This window comes from Pinus tabuliformis, chromosome 4_2, assembly GCF_031772625.1.
Source record: "Pinus tabuliformis cultivar Carrire ecotype Pingquan chromosome 4_2, CPIR1, whole genome shotgun sequence".
NCBI lineage: Eukaryota > Viridiplantae > Streptophyta > Pinopsida > Pinales > Pinaceae > Pinus > Pinus tabuliformis.
In genome coordinates this window covers 17,710,040-17,720,741 of record NC_142304.1, presented here as the reverse complement: position 1 = coordinate 17,720,741, position 10,702 = coordinate 17,710,040, and the positions used below count along the sequence as shown (strand labels likewise).

Sequence of the window (10,702 nt, the reverse complement as noted above, 5' to 3'; positions counted from 1 at the left end):
CACTATAATCATTAAACAAGACAAGAGGAATGTAATCCTGATGATGGATCATAATTTTTTTTCAATGATATGAATAAAACTTAATCTCTGCAGTCAACATGTACAAATCGTAAAGGTTGCTTGTGAAGGCCTTCATCAACAATTTTTTTAAGGGAAATGAAGTAGTGTAAGGTCGCAAGTTTGAGAGGATGAAACTGCTCAACAAAAAGGTTTGAAAAACGCACCTACAGGAAACAAAATAAACACAACTTAGTTCAATGCTAAGGTCAATCCTTAGTTCAAACACACAACACCATTCAAACACCCAACACTAAGGCTCAGGAATAGGAAACAAAGGCTCAGAAGTGAAGAAGCAGGCTCAGAGCTACGACTAAGAGGCAAGGTAGGAAACATAAACTCATAGAATAAAAATTAATTTTATAACTAGTCAAAGAAGAAATCGATTAAAATAGTTAGCCGTGTAAATTTCTACGGTGTACAAAGAATGCATTGTTGAGGAGATCTTGAAGAATTCTGTCAATTTTGTTGATCTTTCGTTGAATAGAACTCCGTAGCAGTATGTTGAATTTTTCAAATTGCAAATCCCATGAATTGCATTAAGTTTCTGAGAGTTTGAGTTGTGTTAGGAGTAAGACAACAGGTCAGTTAATTTGGTTTAAATTGGCTAGTGGTGTAGACCCCAAATCCAAGCTCAAGTTGCATGGTTGGTAGTGTAGACCCCCAAAACTGAGCTTGAGTGCACGATGGTGTTAGAAACTATGAGTGGCATTTCAAAAACAAAGTTGTAATAAGTAAACAAAATCCATGATTTCCAGAAGATTGTAGATTGCATGATATTTTTTTTTTTAGAAGTCAATTTCTGAGGAGTTAAGAAATAGAGTCTTATTATTATGGGTATACAACAGTGATCAAAATTGACATATCAGTCTAGAAATTTGACATTTCAGTTCAGTATCTCTCCTTGTTTTTGTGGGTATACAATAGTGGTCCAAATGACCATTCCAGTTCAGAATTTTTTTGGGTATACAAAAGGGAATCAATTGATGAATCTTGAGAACAAAAATAGAGCCACCAAAACTCCCAAATGAAATGCAAAATAGAGCCCGAAGTATTCCAAATTTAGAAATGGAACAAAGAGACTATATAGAAACTTTATCAAGTAGGGTTATTAGTTTTTCTTGTGCAATTTGATGGTCAAAATAAAGTGTCAGAGATGTTTGTATCCAATCTACAAAGGAGAAGAAAAAGGGAAAGAAGGTATTGATATACTTTTACAAGAAACTCAGATAGAGGCTTCTACATCAAGAAGCAGATCCACATGTAGAATAGTAGGGAGATCAACCTGCAGAGGTACAAGGTCCAAAAGACAAAGACAAACATGAGGACATGCTTGTGGATCAGCAAGGGGGAGATGTTAGCCCTCATTTTTTACCATTTCTGACCATATACATTCCACCTTTTTACCATCCCTCACCACCATATCATGATCATATTTTTCATATTTTTGCCTCTTTTTGCACATTAAGGTAAAATAATTGTCTTTTAATTTTTAGAATTTTTAGTAAAAAATGAGCATTAAAAATTATTTTTGGCAGAAACAAAATTTCCTAAAATGGCTCCATTGAAGTCATATTTGTATGAAACCTGGGCATAAACTGAAGGTAGCTTCGAGAAGTATTGGAACCAAGGATGGATAGACTCCTATTGGCACACTCCAAATGAGTCAGAAGAGGCCCAGTCAAAGCTGGTCAAACTTGACTAGTCACTTAGAAAGTCCCTTGATTTAGGGGCAATTTTGTGATTTTGTGGAATATTCTCATATTTTGTACAACAAAGGGATGAGTTCAACCCTATTAGGTGGAATAAGCTTTATTTTGATTGTTACATATATTATAGTTGATTTTTTTACATGCTTAGCCTATTTAAGCACAACTACTAAGCAACTATGGATACACATTATTATCATTGTGATTACTCACTTTTTGAATACGTTTGTGGTGAGCTCCAGTATTGTAGCAATAATGCTACAACTCCTGGGGCTTCCTGTCTCTCATTTTATCAACCCGGTAGTTCGTACAAACTTGGAAGCAACGGTGCTATATGCACAAGTACTAGCTCTTGTCGCAGCTGTCACTTGGTCAGCTGGCACAAGTCCGCTAGGGCTCAAGACAACTTCTATAGGCTCTCAGAAGAAGCTTGCTAATTGATGGACGAAAGCTAATCTCAAAGGAAAGCTACTTTACTTGACAAAAATGAACTGAAAGCAAATCAAAGCATGTAAACCTAGGAAACCCTAATTTGACTAGTCTAACCTCTACAATGCAAAGAATGTAAATGCAACTTCTACCAATGCTGTCATTACCTCTAATAAGTGAAAATGCATGGATCTAAGCTACTTGCATCAGAAAAGACATGTTTTTGTATTTTTTCTTTAAGTGTGTGGGATGATTGTGATTTTGTGCTAACTAGGGTTTGGTTGTGCAAATGGGATGGAGAAGGAAGGAAAGCGTGGGAAAGGTTGGGGAGGCTAGGAGAGGTCCCTAGGGATCCTTAGCATCCATCCACAGAGGTTCCTCACGTTCAGAAGCTCAGAAACCGAGTGAGTGGCCTCCTACAGGATGTCTGCAGGGGGTCCTACAGGATACTCTGGTTTTTACAGGATGTCTACCAACTGCTACAGGATGACCTACCGTGAGTGTTTGAAGTGATGGAGGAGTGATGGAATGGTAGGGGGAGATGTGTAAGGTAGGAATAAGGCTGGTGATGGCTCAGAAGTGGAGAAATAGGATAGGAAATGAGTGTAGGAAGTAGGTTGGAAGATAGAGGGCTATGTCAAAGAAAGGGCTAGAGAATGAAGTTACGTGAGGAGTGGAGGAATTTAGGAGTTAACAGAACGGAGCAGAGGTCAAGGATGTGGTTGCATGCGTGATCAAGATGGAGGAGAAGGTAATGGAACGAGAGAGAACAGTGTAAATGAAACAAATGCTTATGACTGTCACCAAACCGAAAATGCATTAACCTAGACTACCTGTGCTTGTAAATTCAATGAACAGCAATCCAAAACGTGAAGAGAAATGTGCATGAAGCTGTGATGAAGGTGTGTAGTGCAGGTGTGAAGTACATGAAAGAATCTAACATAACCGTGACTGTGTTGCAGCAAGCACAAAGTAAAGAAAGGTGTATTTTTGTGGTTGGTATAGGCTGCACTCCAATCTCCAAACAGAGATGGCAGTGGAGGCTTTCTCAACCGTTTTCCTTGGAGCTCCTGTGTGTTATCAACCTGCTAATCTAACTGATGCAACTAAAAACATTTCAACCATAAGCTAAACTCACTCAAATTCATAAAGCTAACTCAGCAAACCTGTAATTTCAAATTGCATGGTAAAGCAATGAACTAAAGTGCTGAAACAAAAAGAAATTAACATTACAAAACAGAGGAGGTCTATTGCTCTCTCAAAAACTCAGAATTGGATCAAAAGCTGTATGTCTTTATTGAATAATCATGAATCTAATGACATGCCAAAACTGGCTTACAAGGAGCAAAAACCGAGCTACAACATGACTAACCAAATTGACTAACTAGTTATCCCCAAATTGACTAACTAGCTGCACAAAATGACTACCCACTAGCTAACCAAAATGAGGCCCCAAGCCTTCTTATTTATACAATTTGAGGACCCAACAGTCCTCCTAAAAGTTAGGGACTTGGTTGCCCAAGACTTGGAGTCAACAGCAGTCCAACTTGACTTGCTTGGCTGCCCTTGAGCTGATTGATTCGGTGGCCCTTGAACTCCGAGCTGATGGTGGAGAATTCGAGGTAAGGGCCCATAAATGAGGGGGACACCTTCCTACAAATCCTCTAGCTTGTTCTCCCACGAATTTGGCTGCCAAGTGCTCATTAAGACCTTCCATTTTGTCTCCAAGTTGACCAAAAAGGCTACACAAAGCACCCATTAGACTTGTGGGCATAATGACTAACCAAATTCACTCTATTAACATAAAAATAATCAAAAACATGCAATAAACAAATGAGAATGGTGGACTAAGCCAAATTAGGAGGTTGAATGAGCCCAAATATTTGTCCATTTTTGGGGCTCATCATCACCCCCCTACTGAAAGTGTTGCTCATCCTCTGAGCAACCAAGTCTCTCCCCTTGTCTTTGATGGCCCTGGTGACTTCCTTGGCTAGCATCTCGGCCGATTTCTCCTTTGGGTTTCCTCTTTTCAAACTTTCTTGTAGAAACTGTTCGCTGGCTTCCTGTAGAAACAGTCCTGTAGTGGCTTTTTCTGTTTTCCTGTAGAAACAATATTCACTGTTTTGGCCTGCGTGGCTGAGGCTACCTTCTCCTTGAACTGTGCTGCTACCTGGAAGCTGACGAATCCAACTGACGCAAGCCCAATGTATTATAAAATCACACAAGTACAATGAGCTGCCCGAGAATAGATAGTGCATGCCAAATCTGGATGGGAAGGAGTGTTTCCAGGCCTTTAACTGAATCGAATGGCATTCTTAATCTTGGATTTGAACTCTACTAAGAATTGATAACAGAAGCAGAACAGAACATAAGATAGATCAAGTTGTCCTTGCCTCAACAGCCGCTGGTACACAACAAATGGCATGAAATGCTCGAACAATGCTTCCATGTATTGAAGGTGGTGTCCAATTTATTAAGGATAATAGCTGGTATATGATCTCATCAGATCCCAATAATGCAGCTGTTGTGTCACTCTGTTCTTTGGGCAATGTTGCTATAACAATCTTCATTGTGTCAGACCCTTCTCTCAGGTTCTGTATCAAGGGCTTGAAATAGTTCGCCTGTGCCATTTGCACTACATTATGCTCACTGTATGGGAGATTCTCCAGAACTTCGCTTGCATCCTTAGCAGCTTTAGGATTGTCACTATTTGACATTGTTACAAGGAGGAGGATACAACCTTGTACCTTGCCAATCTGTTCACACACAGCCATATCCTTTGAAAGCTCTAAAAGCAATTCCACGGCTTTCATACCTTCTGCAATATCACGTGCAAGCGAACGAACAATAAAATAGCATGATCCACCTCAGCTATTTTCACCTTTCTTCAAGCCCCAAGCTTGATGAAGAGAAACACTGCTTCATACCTTTCAGAATAGAGATAAATGCAAATATACCCTCATTACACCATGCAAGCGCAAATCAAAATGAATGCTGCTCAGATAAAAAATAAATGCACCAGCAAGATTACAAGATTCTCAGCCATGCAATTGAACTCAGAAATTTTCAGATTAGGGATCAAATAGTCATATTGAGTAGTCTCAGCCCTAGGTGAAGATGTCAATCATCACAGAGAGTAGCCTTATGCTAAGATGTCAATCAGAATGACAAAAAGGATACACGAATAAAACCCACTGCTAGATGCCTTTGCCTTAGGAAAGCATGAGAATATGCCAGAAGGCCTTGACAGAAAGGAGCCAAACAGCTTCTGATACAAGCTGCCTTATAAAGTGATGTAGATTATGCCTCAGAACCATACAACAGGTTAGCTCGAATCTGGCCTCATACTGCTCCTGATATATCTTATTGCACAGAGCTTTAGATTAGATCTTTAAAGACAACTAATTTACCTCCAAGAAATGATCTCTGCCTCAAAAGAAACTAGATATATGCTCAAAAGGCGAGACCAGATCTTTGATAAGTCAATGGAGAACTGCTTCAGACATATGCAAAGTAGGCTTAGATTTACTTCTGGTTAAACGTCACAGAGATATGTTTGATTCAGCTAGATATGAAGTTGAACCACTGAGAGGAGCCTCAAGAATGCTGAAATTTCAGGCTTCTCTGCTCTGCTGCACTTTCCTGTAGAAGACCCCACCCGTTTCCTGTAGAAAACGCCTGTAGAGTGCGACAGGCGGGAATTTTTTGAGGAACTGAAGAGATCTCGAGAATAAAAGGCAGAAATCGGTAGAGCACCATTGTTTAACTGATCTGGATGGTGGACATGCGCTTCAGTTGACCGCAGTTGAACAAAGAGTGGTGAGAGTTTCAGCCGAGCGTTCCTTGAATTACTGCGTGACTTGTGGTGAGGTGGCAAAAAAGACATGCGCGCTGGTTTTTTCGAACTGAAGTGTTGTCATGAACTGTTGTTGCTAACTATTTGTTCTCTTCTTGTATTCAATTCCATTAGTTGCACTAGAGTTTGGAATATCCCCAACTTACTGTGTTTTGTTTTTGAACTTCACGTGAATGGCTGATCCATGCATGCGTGATTTTTGCCTTGCTGAGTGCAATTGAACGTGGCTCCCTTCTTGGCTGAACCCACTCATCTCATTCATTCATGCATTGCTTTAGATTAGATTCATGCAAACAGAGGAACAAGTTTAATCACGTACCTGCAAGTTAAACGGCTGATTGTGAAGCGTGTTGCTGCATGCATGTGTTGATCTTCATTTGCTGCATGTATGGTGACTTGACTGATGATTTATGGCTGTTTTTTTCTTGTGCAGGTGCCCTCTGGACGGATCTAAGCTGCACGCGTTCATTTCCACGTTCAACTCTGCCCGCTCAAGCTGCTGCTGCTGCGTGGTCACAACCAGAACTTCTTTTTGCCATTTCTCCCAAACGGTAGATCGGTTTGATATGAAACTTGGTGAGCATGTTACTACCATCATTATGCATCTCCCATAGCAAATTCGTGATCAATGGATGCACGAATTTCGAGAAAAATGGAAAATGGCTGAAGATTTCAGAGCTCGATTTCTCGGAAACCGTGCATCGGAATCGGCTGAAACTGCTTGGGTAGGCTACTATCACCCATGTGCATCTCCCCATGAAACAGGTTTTGAAACGGATGCACGGTTATGGAGAAAATGCAAAAATGGCTGATGATGATGGAGGCTGATTTCTTGGAAACCGTGCACCGGAATTGCATGAAACTGCTCAGGCATGTTGTCATCAACCTTGTACAATTCCCCATAAAACGGTTTGTCAAATGGATGCATGGTTTTCAAGTTATGGCAAAAACAAATTTGACTCTAGGTATTTTTGCTTCAAGGCACTTTGCATGGGTTTGCATGGTATGACAAAATGAATTTTGGCTGTGATGCAAGTATGGAGATGATGGAGGAGGAGTTGGAAGATTTCATGAGGACTTCTGAACCTTTGAGGAAGCTACCAAGCTTGCCAAACCACTTTTTGAAATGCATGCCTAGTTTCCCACAATTTCTACAGGAAGTTCCCGTAGAAGCACAATGAGAAGCACAAGGAGGTGAAAAAAATGATGGAGAAAGGCAAGGGATGGACACACAAGTGCTTGTAGGCCTGATCAACAGATTCCCACCATTAAATTCACTTTTGAAATTGGATTTGGCTCGTCCAAAGGTTCTACAGGATGTTTCCTGTAGAAATACAGAGCTTCCTGTAGAAGGCAAGAAAGATCCTTTGACCTTGATTTGAGTGCTCCTCCTGTCATGAAACGTCCTTGTTTAACCTGCAATGTCATTGCTGCAACATGAAATTATTCAATGGAGATTAGCTTTTTATTTTTTCTTTTTTTTTTTTCTCTTTTTTTTTTTGAAAAACAACTAGGGCGCCTCATGGAGGTTTTCACCCTAATTCCCTGCCCTGGGCGCCTCCAAGGGAGGTTTTCACCCAGAGATCTTATTCTCTTTTCTCTATTTTTTCCCAACCCATTGACCGCCTCATGGAGGTTTTCAATCAATGAGCCAATCTAAGGCGCCTCCGAGGAGGTTTTCACCTTAGATTTTTGTTTTTTCTCTTATTTTCATTTTTTTCTTTTTCATTTTTTTTTTTTTTTTCTTTTTTTTTCTTTTTTTTTCCTACCCTACCCTACTTGAAAGACAAAATCATTTTCAAGTATAAGAATACTTGCAATGGAGCCATGTGCACATCGAGATTAGAGAAAAAATGATGTGAAGGCTCGAAATGCATGCTTTGACAACTATCCAACTTTCAGAGACAACATGATCTGACTTTGAAAGTACAAAACATAGCTGAGGAAGAGAGTACTGCTACAACTTAGTGACCTTCTGAAACCATATCTCAATATAGCTTTGATATCCTTGGTCGTCTTGCTGATTTGGATCATTCTTCATGTCACCTTCTATCATGACCTTCTGATCTTCCTCTTTTTGTTGATCTTTCTCTTGAGTACATGGAGGATTTGATGATAACCATGAGGGAACTCTCTCGATCTCTAATTCTGATCTCTTCTCTTCATCAAGTGCAGCCCGTGGTTCTTTGATCTCCTCTTTGGAATCTTCTTTTACTTTTGGTCCTTCAATGTTGTCAATAGATTCTCTCTTTTGCAACACTCTTCCTGAGCTTTGGTGAACATCATTGAGCTCAAAAGGAGTCATTTGCACATGTTGTGCCTTAGCTTTGCAATTGGGTTGAGCTGCTCCATTGCATGGTTTTGGAAATGGAGGTATGGGTAGCTGAGTGGGGGTGTGAAATTGAGATGGAGATGGATGGCATTGTGGTTGGGTAGGCATTTGGGGTTGCCTTGGTGGAGGAGGAGGTGATGGTTGTGGATGAGCAGGTGGTGGAGGAAAATGAGTGGGATGAGAGTTGTACTGGGGCCTCCACTCCTGATAAGGTGCATTCCACTGAGGCTGTGGCTGAGCATAAGAGTGAAACGAATGAGCAGCTGGTTGGGCATAATATGGATCTGTGAAGGAATAAGGAGGAGGTGTGAACCAGGAAGGATGAGCAGGGGGACCCCAAGAAGGCATGAAGGTGGCTTGATAAGGGTCATAATAGGTCTCAGGTGTCCCTCGTATTTCCTGCTGGTAGGGTATGGGTCCATGTGGCCTCCTTTGGTTCATATAACAGAGTGATTCAGTGGCTCCCTTGGCTCTTTGATATGTAGCTTTGATTCTGGGCAAGGAAGGGCACTGATCTGTAGGATGGTATTCTTCACAGATGAAACACACTTCTAGAGAGTGCATTGGACATTCGTTCGAAGGATGCTTTCTAGTGCACCTAGGACAAAAAATGGCCAAAGCCCTCTTGGCTTCTTCTTGCTTCTTTTGGATTCGCAAGGTATCCAGTTGCATGGCAAGGAACTGCCTCATATCACTCTTGAAATCTTTGATCTGATTTTCAAATTCATCTTTGGACAAGATGTTGCTCCCAACATCTCTGCTTGTAGCCATTTGCTCCGGAGGAATGTTTCTTTCTTCTTCTCCCCTAGAGGTTCTTCAGATATGTCTTGATGTCCAACCAAGGGTTCTTTCATCACAGCCATCGAAGAAGAACGTTGGCTGTGTGAAGCAGTGGGGGGGTTGTGCGATCATTTTTCTAACTTATCTCTACTCCTACAAAGCATGAAATGAAATGCTAATCTATGCTTGCAGAAATGAAATTGCGGAATTGAAATGCTAATCTATGAAAGCAAGAAATGCTAATCTACGCTTGCAGAATTGAAATTGCGGAATTGAAAGGCTAATCTAGGAAAGCAGGAAATGCTAATCTATGAAAGCAGGAAATGCTAATCTATGAAAGCAGGAAAGGCTAATCTTATGAAAGCAGGAAATACTAATCTATGAAAGCAAGAAATGCTAATCTACTTTTGCATAAATGAAATTGCATAAGGGAAATGAAATAAACTACTTAGCAGAAGGTTGTAAAGGAAAATAGAAGAATAGCAACAATCACCAATACTCTGCCGCTTCCCTGGCAACGGCGCCAAAAAGATGGTGAGCTCCAGTATTGTAGCAATAATGCTACAACTCCTGGGGCTTCCTGTCTCTCATTTTATCAACCCGGTAGTTCGTACAAACTTGGAAGCGACGGTGCTATATGCACAAGTACTAGCTCTTGTCGCAGCTGTCACTTGGTCAGCTGGCACAAGTCCGCTAGGGCTCAAGCCAACTTCTATAGGCTCTCAGAAGAAGCTTGCTAATTGATGGACGAAAGCTAATCTCAAAGGAAAGCTACTTTACTTGACAAAAATGAACTGAAAGCAAATCAAAGCATGTAAACCTAGGAAACCCTAATTTGACTAGTCTAACCTCTACAATGCAAAGAATGTAAATGCAACTTCTACCAATGCTGTCATTACCTCTAATAAGTGAAAATGCATGGATCTAAGCTACTTGCATCATAAAAGACATGTTTTTGTATTTTTTCTTTAAGTGTGTGGGATGATTGTGATTTTGTGCTAACTAGGGTTTGGTTGTGCAGATGGGATGGAGAAGGAAGGAAAGCGTGGGAAAGGTTGGGGAGGCTAGGAGAGGTCCCTAGGGATCCTTAGCATCCATCCACAGAGGTTCCTCGCGTTCAGAAGCTCAGAAACCGAGTGAGTGGCCTCCTACAGGATGTCTGCAGGGGGTCCTACAGGATACTCTGGTTTTTACAGGATGTCTACCAACTGCTACAGGATGACCTACCGTGAGTGTTTGAAGTGATGGAGGAGTGATGGAATGGTAGGGGGAGATGTGTAAGGTAGGAATAAGGCTGGTGATGGCTCAGAAGTGGAGAAATAGGATAGGAAATGAGTGTAGGAAGTAGGTTGGAAGATAGAGGGCTATGTCAAAGAAAGGGCTAGAGAATGAAGTTACGTGAGGAGTGGAGGACTTTAGGAGTTAACAGAACGGAGCAGAGGTCAAGGATGTGGTTGCATGCGTGATCAAGATGGAGGAGAAGGGAATGGAATGAGAGAGAACAGTGTAAATGAAACAAATGCTTATGACTGTCACCAA

The 10,702-nt window shown here is 41.0% G+C and overlaps 1 protein-coding gene across 1 annotated transcript; it reads right to left on the bottom strand.

Annotated features, from left to right (window-relative positions):
* Positions 1-4,573: 4,573 nt before the first annotated feature.
* LOC149168149 (U-box domain-containing protein 44-like) lies at positions 4,574-5,008 on the bottom strand. The gene has a single exon (XM_089424831.1). The coding sequence runs from the start codon at positions 5,006-5,008 to the stop codon at positions 4,574-4,576; it is 435 nt and encodes a 144-aa protein (XP_089280957.1).
* Between the last annotated feature and the right edge of the window lie 5,694 nt (positions 5,009-10,702).